Source organism: Mytilus trossulus, chromosome 14 (genome assembly GCF_036588685.1).
Source record: "Mytilus trossulus isolate FHL-02 chromosome 14, PNRI_Mtr1.1.1.hap1, whole genome shotgun sequence".
Taxonomy (NCBI): Eukaryota; Metazoa; Mollusca; class Bivalvia; order Mytilida; family Mytilidae; genus Mytilus; species Mytilus trossulus.
In genome coordinates this window covers 53,189,120-53,208,201 of record NC_086386.1, presented here as the reverse complement: position 1 = coordinate 53,208,201, position 19,082 = coordinate 53,189,120, and the positions used below count along the sequence as shown (strand labels likewise).

The 19,082-nt window shown below is 32.1% G+C and overlaps 1 protein-coding gene across 1 annotated transcript; it reads left to right on the top strand.

Annotated features, from left to right (window-relative positions):
• The first annotated feature begins 6,504 nt into the window (after nt 1-6,504).
• On the top strand, nt 6,505-15,823 carry LOC134697878 (uncharacterized). The gene is made up of 3 exons (XM_063560164.1): nt 6,505-6,511; nt 13,896-14,903; nt 15,663-15,823. The coding sequence occupies exons 1-3, from the start codon at nt 6,505-6,507 to the stop codon at nt 15,821-15,823; spliced, it is 1,176 nt and encodes a 391-aa protein (XP_063416234.1).
• The last annotated feature ends 3,259 nt before the right edge of the window (nt 15,824-19,082 follow it).

Below are 19,082 nucleotides of genomic sequence, written 5' to 3'. Positions count from 1 at the left end.
TCATCATATGATCTCAACAGGACATAAACTACCAGGCTATATTTCATTTGGATTTTTGCAAGTATCTTCCAGGTAATTGTGTGGTAAAACTGATACAATAATTAAATGAAAGTTTATCTGGGGATGTTTTTCTTTGATTTATGATATTTAGATTCAATCATATATTTTTAACTATCATCATTGCGATGGTGTACACTCATAATTCCTAAAATGGTAACTGCAATGGACATTGGCGTGTTCAAATCAAATATGTATCTTTCAAAAAATGGTTAAAACTAGAAAAAACGCATATTTGTTTTATGCAGCCTGCATACGTTATGTTTACTGTGATTCACTATTATTCGTTGGATACCAATTTTCGTGGGTTTCGTGGGTATGGGTTAACAAAGAAATCAAATGTTCAACGAAATACATACATGTATTTATAATAGGCTTAATATACAGAAATTGTCAAAACCACGAAATCAAATATCCACGAATATGCAAGTTTTCAGCAATCCACTAAAATTGATACCAACGAAAATAAATGAATCCACAGTATTAAAAATTAAGAATTTATCATCTTTTAATTGCATGGTTTACCTACCTTGTAAGTGTGCTCGTATTGATATATATTCTAGAGTAAATTTGATGCCTTGATCTACGTAGGAGTGTTTTTGTATTTAATATTATTGTAATTGCAAACTTTTTAGCAGTTACATGACATATTGTGCATAATTTTTTAGTAAGGAAACAACATTAGATTAGTACATGTCGATTAAAAAATAATAAACAATATAATAGTTCAAATAAAGGCAACAGTAGTATACCGCTGTTCAAACTCATAAATCCATGGACAAAAAAAAAAATCGGTGTAACAAACTAAAACTGAGGGAAACGAATTAAATATAAGAGAACAAAGACACAACACCGAATCGCAACACACACAGAAACGGACCAAGCATCAGACAAAATCCCAAGAGAATAACACATATAACATCTAAATCAACACATGAATTTGGGATAAACAAGTACCGTGCCACGTCTTATCTTAATATCTCAAAAATAAGAGAAAACAAACGACACAATATTAAAATACAACACACACAGAAACGAACAATAATATAACAATGGTCATCTTCCTGACATTTTTAAATATAATACGTCAAAAACGCGCCAGTGACGCCCAGATATAAACGATCGAAAGTGAAAAAAAGTACAAAGTTGTACAGCACTGAAGATCAAAAGTTGAAAAAAGGTTTTGTCAAATACGGCGTAGTTTTTATGTTTGGGATAAGAACATCCTTATTATTTAGAAGAATTAATATTATTGTAAACAGTAAATTGTATCAAATGAATATGAAAGAGATACAAATGTATATATAATGAAACTGAAGTATTAACTAATTACTGAAAACTAAACACGATTACATAATGCTAAGACCAAACAGAAAAGACACACCCGACTCATTTCAGGCCTAAACGCAGTAAATTATAAATTTTAAAATGACTTCACATACGATGGCGAAAAGGCACAAACATTACGCCACATTTGAATTTATAAAATTTAGAAACAGCGTGACGTCACATATGAAAAACTATAATTTAAAAGTAGAATAGAATTAGGATTGATGTAAGATTATATTAGAACTAAATACTGATATTACATTTAAACAATGCATATTGCAATACTTATTATTAGCATTTAACTATAGTATATATATATATTTCTAGTTTGTTATGAATCCAACTTCAAACGTAAATTATCGTACAAAATTAAATATAATTAATAAAAGCAGTGATTAATTTTTCTTTCCGTAACTCCTTAATATAATAAAAAAAGACGTCAACACATTTGACAAATTTCGATGAGAATTACAAATATAACATTAAACACTTAAACTAAATACATGCATTTGGGATAGACAAGTACCGTAACACGTCTTATAGTAATGCGAATTCACATTCAGCAAAACAATCACAATCGGGAAAAAGTCACGTTTGGTAATTAAAAGATAAGACGACCTGATGACAAACCACAATCTACCATGTGGTAAAAATGTCCTAAGCTAGTTTGGTTAAAGACACATCGTATGGATCCATCAATTCGTGATGGTGTCCATAAAATTTACGGAGTGTCAATTTTAATCTGTCCTCCTCATAACTTTGTTGGAGCAGTTTCTGCGTAAGGAGCACACTCCTGTATATGAAGTCAGTATAGCGTGAACAAGCACGTGAATAACGTATCAATTGTGGTATGTAAACTCCATACGAAGGGGCAGAGGGTATGTTACTGCTGAGAAATGGAAAATTGATAAATTATCGTTTATCATAGATTTTCGTGTGAAGTCGTCCATCTGCGTCAATATTGAGGAAAAGATTAAGGTATGAAGCAGTCCTTTTAGTATCAGTAGTATCCTTAATTTCGAGTTCACTGTGATATATGAGATGTAAGTATTGGCTGAAGTATGGGTTATTCAATGATAGAACATCGTCAATATATCGGAAAGTAAAATTAAAGAATTTCGCAAGGTGCTTTTTCTTTTTGTCTTTTAGAAGGTTCTGAATAAATTCTGCTTCATACATACGAGTACAAAAACAATCAGCTAGCGGGGGTGCACAATTAGTACCCATTGGAATACCGACTGTCTGTTGAAATATGAATCCTCCAAACTCAACAAATATATTGTCAATCAAAAAGTCCAGCATTTTAATAATATCATCTTCAGTATATTTTCTTGAAGATTCAGTGTGATTCTTCACAAAATATGAATTGTTGTATCCCAAAACAAGAAATCTGTATCTACGATTCCCATTTTAATAGAAAAAGCTCTGTTTTATGAGATGATGAAGTCGATCTTTCAACTGAGCATGGGGAATAGTAGTATATAGCGTAGAAAAATCAAAAGTTTTTATGTTGCTGCAAAATTGCAAAGATTGTGATCGAAGGATAAGCAGTAGATCTTTCGAATTTTTGAGAATCCACATCTGGTTAACACCACTGGTAGAATATATCTCCTCACAATATTTTTGAAGCCCATCTTTAACTGTAGAAAGAATAGTAGTCAGTACTTAAGAAAGAGGTTTAGTCAAACATTTTGAAGACCCAGCTATGTATCGTTCTTTATATGGATTTTTGTGTAATTTAGGTATCCAGTATAATAAGGGCAAGTTTTCTTCGTTTTCTTTGATGTTGACACAAAAGAAAGGACAGATTTATGATTTTGTAAAATTTCATCCTTGGTAAATGATGTTAAAGAATATGTAGAATTACCAGTAGTTTTATCAATTCCAAGCTCTGTAGTGAGACATTGCAAATAATGTTTTTTACATATGAAGACAATATTATTGGAGGCTTTATCTGCCGTAACAACGACTTATTTGTCATGCAAAGAGGATAAAGCATCCACAACCTCCGGATTCTTTAAAAGGTTAGAAAATCTAGTACTCATATTACATCGTAGTTTTTGTATGCGCCTCTGAATGCATGATCGAATAGCTTTGATCCATTCAGACAAAGTGTCCAGTTCGGGTTTATCAGGTTCGCGCTTTACCCATTTTCTTGCATAGTCCTCAACTGCATCCATCAGTAACTTGAAGTTCTTTTTCCAGTTGATGGGCTGGGGGATTCTATATTTTGGTCCCTTGGCTAGCAACTCTCTGAGTTGTTCATTGGTAACAATGCCAAGGTCACCAGTAATAATATGACCAGCAGGACTATTATTGTAATGTGACGATGCACATGAGCACTACGGAGGCTTGGATTTTGTATCTTTGAGGTTAAAAGCCTTTAAAACTCTCTTGTGGTTGAAAATCTTTGATGCAATAGACTTGGTGTAAGTATTAGAAATAACAGGTGTAGCTTTATTATTGAAGTAATCAGGTATAGTTTTTTGTACAGATTTTTGATGGAAAATATTGCCAATATTTGCAGCATCTAAACCATTATTGGCGAATTCTACCTTAAAAAATTAACGTTTTCCTCACTATTGAGTAAGTCAATACGGGTTTGAATAGTCTATGGTTAGCAATGTCCATGATAATTGCAACTTATCTATACAAATCAGAACGAGAATCAGTAACGGAAATTAAAAACAGATTCTATATGGTTGACAAAAAAATATTTTTTCTTTGACAAGTTCGACACGAACGAGTTTATGTTTTTTTTTCTTTTTCGGTAATATACCGTAAATAAAGAAGCATAGTTAAAATGATTATATCATGTCTCAATATATATCGAAGTAAATTTTTATTCATAACACGTCAATTTCCATAATTAAAGACTAGGACATATTTGCAAGTATTAGAATAACAGAAAATGACCTACTATGTACTTAAATGCCATTTTTGATTTGTAATATACCTTGTTTCCTTATTTTCCTAAGATACGCCGCGTATAATGGTGTATGTATTTACACATCTTCTCCCTTTCTGGCATGGTTTTTGTAAATGTTTACGCAACAAAAGATTTTTTAAAGACTAATTCATCTGATCTTACCAAAATGAAAATAAACTTAGGTCATTCATTTATGCGTATGCATATACAAAAAATCAGAGATAACATGCTTATATTTGTACGCCAAACTCGCGTTTCGTCTACAAAAGACTGTCACTCGTATAAAAATTTAAAAAAGTCCAGGTAAATGAGAAATTTTAAGAGCATTTAGTATTTGAACTTATGAATGATACCATAACATAACCTTAAAAAATGATTAAACTCCGGCCATCGGGTTGAACTTACACTAACACACCGCGTCCTCGTTGGATAACTATTAAAATTAAATTCAAATAACGTGGTAAGGCAAAAACGAAACACATACAAAGATCATTAGAAATTATAGTATCGATAAGACGAAAGTGAGAAAGGTATCTACTACCGTTGAATAGAATTACCATTAAAACTTAACCAACCATACAATGTTGGTAGATAAACTATTAACAAGTAGTCAAGTTGTTTATGGCGTCCGAAGCGCTTTTCTGGATTTACCTTCATCAGGAACGCTCAGAGCCAAACCTTTGAAATTCGAAGATGTATAAGTACCGCAAATCGTTGAATAGCAATATGTCAAAAATACTTAAAATGAATAGCCAAATTCATCTAAAGCCAACTTTGTCTGAGGGAGTTGAAACCTTAGTTTCATGATTATTTCAAAATTTATAAACGGACAATTTTAATTTAGTTTGTTAAATCATGTCAGTAACGAAACACTGACTACTGAGCTGACGATACCCTCGGAGACCGATGGTCAACCAGCAGAGATATCGACCCAGTGATGTAAAAAATGGAAAACAACAAGTTTAATAATTGATTGCGTCCGAAGCTCTTTTCTGGATTTACCTTCATCAGGAACGCCCAAAGCTAAACCTTTGAAATCCGAAGATTTATAAGTATCGCAAATCGTTGAAGAGGTTCATTATTATTTATTTATTTGATTAAATGTGTGTCTGTGAATAACATCCAAACAGGTGATTGTGTGTGTTTATGATTCCATTTATAGTAACTTCATTTTAGGTAAGAACCTAATTATCAAACAGAAGTTGTGTATGAATATATATGCCATTAGGTTGCATTCTGTATTAAAACATGTTATTGAATTATTCTATTTTAGTTCACAATTGCATGAGATGTTATTATGACCACACGCCGAATTCTGAACACGTATCGTTTCACTCTTCCGAAAATATATTTTTTTCTACACTAGATTACAAAGAAAAAACAAAGCACAGAATATGGGTGTGCGTTCGCTACAAGATCGCCTTTACTTATTGCATCTGTAACATAAATATATACAATCATCCATACATAAATGCCAAAAATTTCACCATACACAAGTAGATACGAATCGATAAAGTTACATATGAAATGGATAGTGGGGAGGAAAGGTGGAGAATAGTATACCAAAGTAACTTTGTCCTTACAATATCGTAACGAACGTTGCATGGGTCAAGCGCCTTTGATTTTTTTTATACACTGACCACCAAAATCGTTCGTTCCGAAAGGAATTGAAATGGGTATTCATCTATATCATTTAATTATCAAAAGATCGTTATGTAAAACATTATAGGACCGTAAGTAAATGTTATTTTCACTTTTATAATAAAGAATAAGGGTGAAAGTCAAGGAAATTGTTACGGAAAATTCCATTGCAATAGGTTTTTAATCAAACTAAACCCACATAAAATCTACTACAAGAAAACGAGGAAAAGATTCGAGACAAACATAATGAGCGAGTTGATAGTCTTCAACCCGCGAAAAGTTGTATCCTTTTACCTTTCTATTATGGATCCATTTACATATTAAAATATCACTAATGTATCTAAACGGAAATGAAAATTTTGAACTGTTATATAAAGAAGATTTTTTTTGCGTTTTCTTCACATTTTAAGCAAACGCGATCACATTGGACAAACAAAATCGACGAGAAGACGATATTCTTGGCAAATGAATGTAATCTGTGAACTTCAAAACCATTCTGAAGCAAATCAAGGTTTCTATTATCTTCATCGGAATTTCAGTGAAATAACATGACAGGTAAGTGCAGAAAGTTGGTCCTTTCTACTGACTTAATGTATCCTCGTACTATTTTCAATATTAATCGCATTGTAATCTTCCTAAATAACACAAAAAAAGGATAGAAAATAATGTAATACTGGAGTGAAGTATCTCAGTTTGGTTGGTTTCCTTAACAGTTGATATAAACCCATATTCTCTATGAAGGGAAACAAATACAAAAATTGTACACTCCAGTGTATTAAATTGTTATTCGGGCTTCACACGGGATATGGGCTCACGAAAGTAATAAAATATGACAAACAACAAAATATATACAAATGAGCGAATGTTTATAACATGTAAGTGTGAGAACACCATAATCAAACTGACGAGTGCATTGGTTCTTGTCTGACAAAGTACTGAATTTGAAACTTTGTTTATTATTTTCAATAGTAAATACACTGACAAATAGCATTTTAAACTAAGGGCAATTTGTATAATTACTCGAAAAAAATGGACACAATCGAAAAAGCCCAGACTGCTCTCGAAAAACCCGAAACATTTATAAATGAATTTAGTCTTAAAATGTCGTTTTTAATGCAAAAACAAGAAAATTTGTAAAGTGTCTGCATTTCAAAGGATTTACAAATTCCATGTATGTATTTCCTTCAACATTAACAGTGTTATGTGTATAAAAATGGCGTTATTTTGTATTTTGGAATTTAAGCATTTGAAGTGTTATTTTAACTTTTTTTAAGGAAAAATAATGTCGGGTTAGTAATATCTTTCTATATCAAATACTATCATACATACTATAACTTTGTATATTAAACACAAGCGTCCATATCATGTCTTGTTAGAGATGAAGTCTGTTTGTTTACATTTTTGTTCATAATGACTGGAAAAAACGTGGTCACACTCGAAAAAGCCCGATCAAATCACTCGAAAAACCACGATCCTAGCAGAACATTATACCTACCGTGTTTATGATAAGTTTGACTCCGTCATGTGGTGACCCCTATGGGGTATATATCTAAATAGGGTTAATATATTTCGTCGGGGTTTATGTCGTTATTTCACTATAAATGGTGACGATATCGATTATTTGTATCTCGTTGCTTATTATCTATTAATAACTTAGCGGGAATATGCCCGTGTGCGATACATCCGTCATGCGGTTCACTACTGATCCCCTAGGATCCATGAAGGGTTTGTAAAATTCATCGGAGATTCGGACTTCGGCCTTTTCCATTAAGGAATTTACAAACCCTCAATGGAGACGAACGGGTTCTGTAGCAAAACCCTCTAACTTATCATATAATGCACATACATTCAGAACATGGTACCAACATCAGACCAAATGAATATTGGTATAAGTACGTTTAAACTGCTTTAACATGTTAACTTTATATAATACATTACCTGACTTATGCTGAAATCAAGAAACTCCGGTGTAATTTAATTGTTATTCATGCGTCACACGGGATATGTGCTCATATTTCTGTTCCGTGTTTCTGACGGATAATATTCACCAATATACTCTGTGATGATTCCGAATAAAAATTATAGTTTACTTCCTTGAAACGGGAAAGGAAGTCTTAATAATCATATAGTTACTGTATATTTCTTGTATGGTGAGAGATTATAAGAGGAAGGAAGAAACCAAAAAGACTTGTATCACAATAATATAACTAACCAGATACATGTTACAAATAACATGTATTTAATGCTTCAGAAGAAACTATTGATTCAATTATGTAGTACGGTATCATTTAATTCTTATACGCGTGTTATTGATGCTTTTTGATTTCGTGTTATTCTTGTAATCAATTGAACATCCTTAAAATGATGTGAAAAAACAGAATATTATGTTGACAACTGTATGTTGTTTTCTATGGGTTTTTTTTTAATTTCTCGTTTGATTGCTGTCTAATTGACGGACATTCCACATCGTCCATCGTTCATATCACCGTCGTTTAAGACAGTATATAAGTCTAATCAAATAAAATTGACTAAAATGGATCATACTGACTGACTAAAATGGGTCATACTAAAATGGATCATACTGACTGACTGAAATGGATCATACTGACTGACTAAAATGGATCATACTGACTGACTAAATGGATCATACTGACTGACTAAAATGGATCATACTGATTATCTAAATGGATCATTCTAAAATGGATCATACTGATTATATAAATGGATCATTCTAAAATGGATCATATTGACTGACTAAAACAGATCATACTAAAATGAATCATACTGACTGACTAAAATGGATCATACTGACTGACTAAAAAGAAGTATTCGATGTTATGTGATGGATATAGATCTTAAGATTGACATAAGTGCTTTGCTAATAAATGGGAATCAAGTAACGATTTACGAAAACAGTTAATATACAATTTGATAAAAGCAGAAGGTCAAGGGATCACAACTGAAATGAATTGAAAATTTCTTTTCAAAATTGAAATAAAAAAAGGAGCATATAATAGAAGGGTACATTTTTCTTGTTGTTCAGATCAGAAGTATTTCTTTTTGTACTATCAAAACATCCGGGAACAAGTGTGCTCTAATTTGCCATTATAAATATGTTACATTTTCAGGATAAGTTATAGTTTTGACATGACATGACTGCCTCTTTATTTAACATTAAAACTAAGAAGCCATTAATACATGAAATTGCAGAATAAGTTAACATAGAAATCAATTTGACTATGAAATAGTGGTTTTAATCTAAAAGCGGAATATAGAAAATAAAAACTGCACTAATAGCAGTCAGTTTAATACAAGTCTCATTGGTAAAAAAAATATGTAAATAAATAATATAACCTTATTTCAGTGTTCCCCAACACTTTAGAGATAACTGCTTGATAATATGGTTTTAAATCAATAATCATTGATAGTGTGAAAATATAGCAGTAAGTTCTTGTTGTTGTCAAAATCAAGAAATGTTGGAATAAACCTTTTTTTCTTTCCTGTAATGATGTTTGATAAGCCTCTCTTGTTCAAATGTTGTCTGACATTATGGAATTGTAGGTAAAATAAGTTCTTCATTTGTTGTTCTAAAGATTAAATGCCTTCTAATTCACAGTCAGAAACTTGGCAAAGTTGTTGAGTGAAAGACTGCAAAGAAAATTAAGAGCTTGAACGAGGAAAATTTCATAACATTTTAAAAATGTATATCAAGATCTTTATTTACCCCGGGGTACACAGGCAGTATAACATCTACGATTGGTTGAATAACAAAGTTTGATGGAGAAGCATCCTTTTCAAGGGACATTTAATTTTGAATTTTCCTTGGAGTGTGGTGTTTTTGTTATTTTACTACTTTCGATACTTTCAAGTTTGACATTCTAGTATGTTGGTATCTTGTTATACCCATACCTAATCCGCTTATTCTAAAAGAAAGGCCAGATGAAACTGATATGTATATAGCTTGCACGTGCTGAGTATGTAATAACTTAAATTGTTAGTTTCTCTCTGATAATTTTTCAGTATTACCATAACTCATTGTCCAAATCATGGAACGATGTATAATCAGCAAAAACCTTATTTTAAATGGCATATCACATGTTATATCATTTATAAAAATTATAAATAAAACAAGGCCTAAAATTAGGCCTTGAAGACGCTTTAATATTATAAATATCACAGTTTTCTCCTTTTACGACATCACAGGTCGAAATAATACAAAATTATTATGAAAGTTTAACAGTCAAATGTCAATTTTCGAGTTATTCATCAAACATCATGTAGAGAAAATAGGGACCATAATAATATAATGTCTCACGCAACACTCTACATATTATCAAACAAGATAACAAGATAACAATCCCTCCAATAATAATGCATGTCAATATATAGAAGGGTTTTAGTACACAGGTAACAGTGAATATATCATTTTACAAAAGTTATTCGTGCGAAGCGCTTTTCTGGATTAACCTTCAATTAGAAGGCTCAGAGCTAAACTGTTAATTTTACTCAAATTCGAAATTTAAATCACAAAAATACTGAACTCCGAGAAAAATTATGAACGGAAAGTCCCTAATCAATTTTCAAAATTAAATAATAAAACACATCAAACGAATGGACAACAACTGTCATGTTTCTGACTTGGTACAGGCATTTTCAAATGTAGAAAATGGTGAATTTGAACCTGGTTTTATAGCGCTTAACCTCTCGCTTGTATGAGAGTCGCATCAAATTCCGTTAGATTTACAACGATGCGTGAACAAAACAGACTTCATCGGTAAAATAGTCAAAATATGGTTACAGCAGTCATCACTGTGTTACAACCTCAAAACAAACAAAACATTTACCAAAAAAAAACCACAAATGCATCTATCGAATTAATAAACACATGCATTGTTTGGCGTCAGAAAATGTAAAGGTCACATAGGAAGGAATTTTTATGTATATTCAAAACAATTATGATTTGACATGGGGAATGGTGGTATGCAGGGTTAAGAAATCAAAAGTTATGTTAGAATAAATTTCAGAAACAGACCGATATTTAAAATTTTCAGAAGTTCTTCAAAAAACTTAAGAAAACATAGATGGTTAATACCTCTACGCGAGTAAAAAAAAAGTTGATTGTCGTTCATAAAAGTGGGACGAGAGATACCAGAGGGACAGTCAAACTAATAAATGGAAAATAAACTGACAACGCCATGGCTAAAAATGAAAAAGACAAACATACAAACAATAGAACACATGACACAACATATAAAACTAAAGAATAAGCAACACGAACCCCAACAAAAACTAGAGGTGATTTCAGATATTCCGGAAGGGTATGCAGATCATGCTCCACATGTGACATATGTCGTGTTGCTTATGTGATAAGAAATCCGGTAAATAGTCTAATTCGGCTGGTCACATTCATGAAAGGGAAGGGGATTGCAGTTACGACGTAAAGAACATATCCGATATCATTTGTGAAACGGTTATTCCAAAACGATCAACCAACTCGTGATGGCGTCCATAAAATTTACGAAGAGGTGATAATATCAAGTAATATCAAATTTATAATAGAACAATAACATAATGCCATATAAAACAACAATAACATTATATCATATACTAGAACAATAACATAATGACAGGATCTTTAAAAGTAAAGAATCACGTTATAAGAACCAAAGAAACCCAAAAAATTGCATATACAAACAAATATGAAAGATAATACACACACATTGACGGGATGTATAAGTACCGAGCCACGTCAAATGCATATCACATTGAACAGACCAAACAGTAAAAGTTATAGTAATAATTGAAGAAAGACAAATAAAAGAACAATATAGCACGTAGTTAAGAGACTAAACCCTAGAATGCAAATACTTGTACTAGTCAAGTCGACACGATTGAACAAGTTATGTGTTATAATTGCAAGCAGCAAAGACTGCTCTCTTGTTCGCCTTCCATCGAATAGATAGTAGTTCAAACAGCAAGTTCTACGAGTCAGCATATGCATACAAACAAACATATGGGTTCAATCACATCAAGCAAAGTCTTCAATATAGGTTCATCTTATGATTACGGTTGGCAAAAAATAATTTAATGGTCCAATCCAGATTTGTTCTCAGTTCTTGGCAACGTCCACTTGTATTTTTATCCATCTGATGAGTTGTGCTGTTATACCACTGTCCCGGGTTAGGATTATGGTTTGGAATCCCGCTAACATGTTTAACCCCGCGCCACATTATGTACGTATGTGCATGTCAAGTCATGAGCCTGTTATTCGTTGGTTGTCATTTGTTTGTGTGTTTCATGTTTTGTTTTTCCTTCATTTTTTGTACACAAATTGGGTCGTTAGTTTAGAACCATGTCCTCGTCAAGCTTGCGATCTCTGTTCTAACATACTAACAAGTAAACAGAGCCTTGTCGATGACAATGAAGAGGATGCTCTTCAGGCTTTATTTGAACTTTGAAATTTCAAGTTTAATTTTGTTTCAGCTTTAATGAATCACAAAATGAACTTTATCATTGAATGATTATTTTTTAGTCTCATCTAGGGGCATTATGTTTTTCGGTTTGTCCGTCCGTTCGGTCATTCGTCTGTTCGCCCTCCTGTGTGTCGAGCTTGAGATTAAAGAGTTTGATAAGGTAGTTTTTGAACTTGAAACTTATGCATGTACAACTATAACACAATCTTTTTAACTGTATTACTAGATAAGAGTTTTGACACCAATTGCTCGGTCCACTGAACATAGAAAATGATAGTGGCTTTCAGGTTAAACTTTTTAGTTCTTATGATGAATTTGATGTACAATCAACTTGAAACTTGACACACAATTTTCCTATGATATATCCTTCTTATGTTTATGTCAAATTAAAGTTTTGATCCAAATATCACGGTCCCCTAACCACAGAAAATGATATAGTTTGGACACATTTTTGATTGACATTGCGTTTAATTAGAATAAAAATGGACATAGAAACAACTTATACAAATAATCTAAATCCCTTTTGTCTGCCCTAAATATTATCTTACAAAATAATGTAAATAACCTGCCAACCGGTCATAGACCTTGACATGGTTGGTAGTTTTAACACAAACAGAAGGTCCTCTTTATTGTCGATGCAACACAGACGTTTGCTTTTGACACCCTGTTATTTTATATTTCTCTCACTATTATGCGTCTATCTTCCAACAAAACTTATTTGTCTTTATAGATGAAAGCAAGCCTCAAAATTGCAGTATGAAATAGTATGTTTTAGGTCAAATTTATTCGTTTTCAGTCAGATTTTGCTAAAACTATTGTTTTACTTATCTCAGAGAAAAAACGAAGCGTGTTTAATTTTCAATGCGAGAATCAATAGTATAATATTGCATTAAGTGGAAAAAAATCGATTTCAAAACCCTCTAGATTCAAATTAGTTCAAACCTGTAAAAAGGTGTGAACTTTGAATTTTCTCGTCCAACCACTGACCCCACTAAAAAAAACATATTTCACTTTTACGACCGGGCAAAACGAAATCTACACATTTTTGCCTTTTCAAAAATATATTATTTAGTGTGTGTAAGATAGGTGCATTATAATCCTTTTTAGGTCTGAATGTCAATCGCTGAAAGATTTTACCTAAGCTAGAAGAGCATTTAGAAACTCAACCTAAACGCTACTTAAACTGTTAACTATAACCCCAACTTGAATCATTACAGGATAGCCAAGCTTTAAATCCACTCATATTGGAGCAAAACTCAAAATCTAGTTCGCACTTCCATCGTTAATATTTACTTTATAAAGAAATGTAGTAATAACTTTAAAAGTACCAATTTACATATAGCATATACGCAACGGATATATCTTCAGAGTTTTCCAAATCATTATTTGCAATGATTGTGTGGAACTGACACATTGTCATAATCCTTTTGTTATAAGTATGCTAATAAGATTAAACTTTTTTCCAGAAACAGACACACAAAACATTTCAATGGGTCTTTACAGATATATGTGTCAGGAAATTATTGGAACTGAAGATCAGGTTAAAACAATAAGAATGATGAACAATATAAGGGACAATTTAACCAGCAGCAAAAGTAGAATAACAATCACAAGTGGAAGTTTTGGAGAAGGACTAGAAATGACAGGAAGTGATTTAGATCAAATGAGTGTTAACACAGGGATTGAAGCCTCTGAAGATACAAATATACTATTCAATGTTCATACATCATATTTTACAACAGTATCAGACGATGCATCTCCAAGTTTCACTAAGTTACGTCTCTTACATAGTAATGGTCAAAGTATATATGAAGACTGTGATAAGATTGGACAGGATTATTACCTTTCTAACGTGTCAGTTAAACAAGCATATTCCAACGAAATCTTCTCGACTGTTCACGGTCCTTGTGTAACAGACAAAAAAGGGTTGTGTGACTTTGCAATATGTTTTCGTAGTAAATCATGGATTACACCAGCAAACCAATGGATAACACGATCGAATAATGGGTGGCCAGATTACGATGTTAAACAGGATATTGTTAAACACGGCGTACTTTTTGTTCCAATTGGTATGAAAGGATCTAAAAATGAAGAATTAGAATGGCGAATATCGTTTTCCGTTGGAGAAAAGCTTTTAATTTACACATTTACGCATACTCAACTTCTATGTTATGCTCTTTTGAAAATAATTCTAAAAGACGTGATAAATATCGACCCTCATTGTAAAGATTTGCTATGTTCGTATTTCATAAAAACAGTTATATTTTGGATATCTGAAGAAATATCCATATCCATATGGAAACCTGACAATTTGATATCGTGTTTCATGAGATGTTTTAGAAGGCTGATATATTTTGTTGAATACTCAGTTTGTCCACATTATTTTATTCCAAAAGATAATTTATTTGAGAATAAGATAAAAGGACAATCGCAGCAAATACTTTTAAAAAAACTCCGTACTCTAAACAGATATGGTTGGCAATTTATCTTTATGTCAGGCGAAATTTCGAATTTTGATACATTAGCATATGGATTTACCAAGGAGCCACGTTTTTTACACGTCCGCTGTGTAAAAGTGTTGCGAAGATCAAAGGTGTCTTTTGCAGACGATTTATCGTGGAATTACAATATGATCCTGGAAAAAGGGATACACCGGGTATTGTCTATAAAGAGTTCCAAAATCAAATCCCTGTACACGTACTATATTTCAAAATTGAGTTGCAGAAATGACCAATTACTACCAATCGATGACATATCCTATAATAAATTTGCTCACAAACAATACAAAACCTGTGTTAGTACACTGTTGCTCGGTACGCGCCATGACGCTGTATCTGGATGGATGTTGTTAGCTTCTTTTTTCTATAGAACTAAACAATACAGAATAGCTGCTTATATCCTCCAGTATTGTCTTTGTAAATGCACACCGGAAAAATATTACCACAGAATGAAATTGTCAAATATTCATAAAGAATCATCAAGTTTGCATGTATTTAAAGATAAGACTAGTGTTCAGTTGTTTAAATTTCTGATTTTAGGTAATGTGATATTGCCTACCACCTCATTACCGATTGAAATGAGAACTAAAGGAAAAAACAGAACGTGCATAATATCCCCAGTAGTATATGCCCAATTCCTGCGTTTCCTTTGTCATTATCATCTTAACAATACCGGGCAATGTTGGGATTCTTTGCGAAATCTCCAATTGACTATACAAGAAACCTATTTCATAGCAAACCGCTTTCAACAAGCGCAATCTTACAAAATGCTAGGCATAAGTTTTCAATTATTAGGAGACTCAGAATCAGCGAAACAAGCTTTTTTGCGATCTCTAGAATTATTTCCGGATCCAACTTTAAATGATGCGTCAAAGAGATTGTCATTGATAGGTTAGACGTTATTTTAATGATGTAAAGTGTTGTTTTTTTCAGCATTAGTGACTCTAGGATTGTAAATTAAATATATATTTTTAATCATTTTAAATTGTCATTATTAACATTGTCATTTTTTTCGATAACGGATTCTCAATATCTAAAAGAAAATGGAGTGCTACGGTTCAAATATAAGTTTGAAATATAAGATGCGTACGAGTTTAAGTGTCTTTATTTTTGTAATTTTAACAAGATCTTACCATTGTATTATCCATATTATATTGCTTTAAGATATTTGTTTTTAACAATCTTAGTCATACATATCAATAATTGCGGAATATGACACGTTTGTAAGATTTTTTTAGAGGGAAATAATTTCCTTCTCTCGATTTCTGTATTTCATGAATGGACACCCCGAAACTAAAATAGAAAGATGTCAATAAAACTAAGTGTGATCTTTAATTTGATTTTTGCTTTTTTATTTCTAATTTTCTTTTATTTCCGTACTTGGAAACAGACGAACTATGTCTTCTGATTACAATGAAAATGATTGTTCATATAAAATTCCATTTGCAAAAACCAAATTGAAGTTATTTACTATAAATCACCGGATCTTCATAAATGATCAAAAGCTTTACCGGACATACCTTCTTAACGAAATGATAATGATGGTTATGACTGCTCATATTTTTTTTATCAAAATTTGTTTAATACAGTATTTGTTTTCGTATTGTTAAACATGTACTTATGATTTTAAGGAAGTAAAAATTACTGTTCAAAAATGCAAGACAAAAGTTTTGATCTCGAATATCACAAAATGAATAATACATGTATTACCGAGACCACATATAAAACTAAAAAAAAAGATGCATATAGCATGTAAAGCACGACATAAATATTAATATTGACGTTCCTATGAATATTATATGACTACTTTTCACATAAATTAAACTCTGATGACATTAGTTATCAGAGGTACCAGGATTATGATTTAGTACGCCAGACGCGCGTTTCGTCTACATAAGACTCATTATTGATTCATTTTACGTTGGGATTTTATTTCATCTTTACACAAGTCTTTCTACCATGTGATTTTTTTTTCTGTCGTCTAATTTACATTAATATTTCTTGTCTGTGTTGCCGCCCCTATACAGTGTCTGTTATACTTCTTCTCTTCTGCGAATTTCTCTGATATTTCTATTTTATTTAATTAAATCCTTACTTGACATTCACTAATTTGAAATACAGATAGAAAGTTGAATAATTCAAATTTAAATACAGATAGAAAGTTGAATAATTCAAATTTAAATACAGATAATTATAAATTAAGAATTAACGATTGTAAAAGTTCATATATTATTCATCTAAATTTTGTGAAAATGTTTAAGAATGTTAACTAGAGTAAACTGTTTGTTATCTACGGAAAAGTGACGCTGCTAAGTATATATCGAATTGCTCTATTCTGCACGTTGTCTATTGATCGGAACTTCCTGTTTCCCCATATTCCAGATGCGTAGTCGAGGATTGGAGTAACACACGAATTAAAACGTTTTTCATAGGACTGAAAACTAAAATCCTTTAAACTATGATTTTTTGAGATAATTTTACCTTATGCTCTTCCTGCACCTTTAGCCAAAGTCTCTGCATGTAAATTAAAGTTACCTTTACATTTAAAAGTTACACCTAAGTAGTTATAATCGTCCACTGTTTTTAACGCATTATTGCTGATTGAAAAGTTAAATTCACTCAGTCTCGAGAAAACTTGATAATCTCTTGTTAACAAATGCGCTATAGAGTTTGCTTACACATGATAATAGACTGACTCCTCTGTAATTCATCGGAATATGTGCATCTGACAACGGATCATTCAATATAGGACAAATTATGGATTTTCTTCAGGCGGACGCAGTTTAACTCGAGTCAAAAATTGGTTGAAAAAGATTGTGTAATATTTCAATAACTACAGGAAATTTTAAAACATCTTACGGTATTTCGTCATATCCACTTGCAGATCATAGTATCGCTTGCATTACTACAGAATGTATTTCATTTCTTGATATATTTTCATTTAAAAGATTATTCGGCATATACAAGGGGTCCTCCATATTTTCCTCTAATAGGTGTTTGTGTACTTTAGCTTGAGTATAGTGTTCTGAATCAAATTCATCACTCGACAAACCATTGTATAAATTTTCAAAATCACAACGCCATCTTTCCAAAAATTCTTGTTCAGACCTAGTTATAGTACCATTATCATCAACGACCTCCTGTGGTATACATTTGTTACTTCTAGGTCCTAGTTTACGTATTTTATCCCAGAAGTCAGTTGGATTTTTGCTCGTCATTGTCTCTATTACCACCGCTACTCTTCTTCTATAGGTACGTTCTGACCGTCTTAGATTTTTGTCATAACATTTTCTAGCTTGCATGTAGTTATTGCTCCAAGTTGTTTTAATATTTCTCCTCCCAGAAATCTTGACGAAATCTTTTTCATGTACGTATCTTATTTCAAAGTTCAGTCAGAGTTTCTGTCCAGTACGGCTTTTTTGTTAGAAAACGCTTCTTAGAGTTATAGTTACCATTTTGCGGGATTTTATCGGTCATTTCTGCGATTATCTTATTTTTTATATAAATCACGTCAATGTGGTAATGTGTAGCGATGTAGACAAGAGTATGAAACGATATCGACAACGTTGTACAACATTGTATGGACATTGTCTACCTCGCAATATCGTTAATGTCAACGATGTAGACAATAGTATGAAACGATATCGACAAAGTTGTACAACATTGTATCGACATTGTCTACCTCGCAATATCGTTAATGTCAACGATGTAGACAATAGTATGAAACGATATCGACAAAGTTGTACAATGTTGTATCGACATTGTCATACACCTGAATTATTCATTTGTTTCTCGATACATTCAATTACAGTAATATGTTTTATTGTAATATGACAATGATTTCTAAAGTGCATATCAAATTTAATAAGTAAGTTTTTTTTTCGCATTTAAAACGAGGGCGTATTTAGTTCCTACGAAATAACAAAATAGTATCCTACGTCAATAAAAAAAAATAAGAGCCAACTGCAAATTTGTGAAGCAAATTATACTTCTGACGGTGTATAAGTCACATAATGATTTTAATAAGATTTTTCTTATCGAATTACATACATAATACTTCTCGTGAGTGTCAGGACTGCTCAAATGAGACAATACGGACACCCGCTGATGTGTTTTACAACAAATGAATCTTTATCATATATACTCTTCTACTTT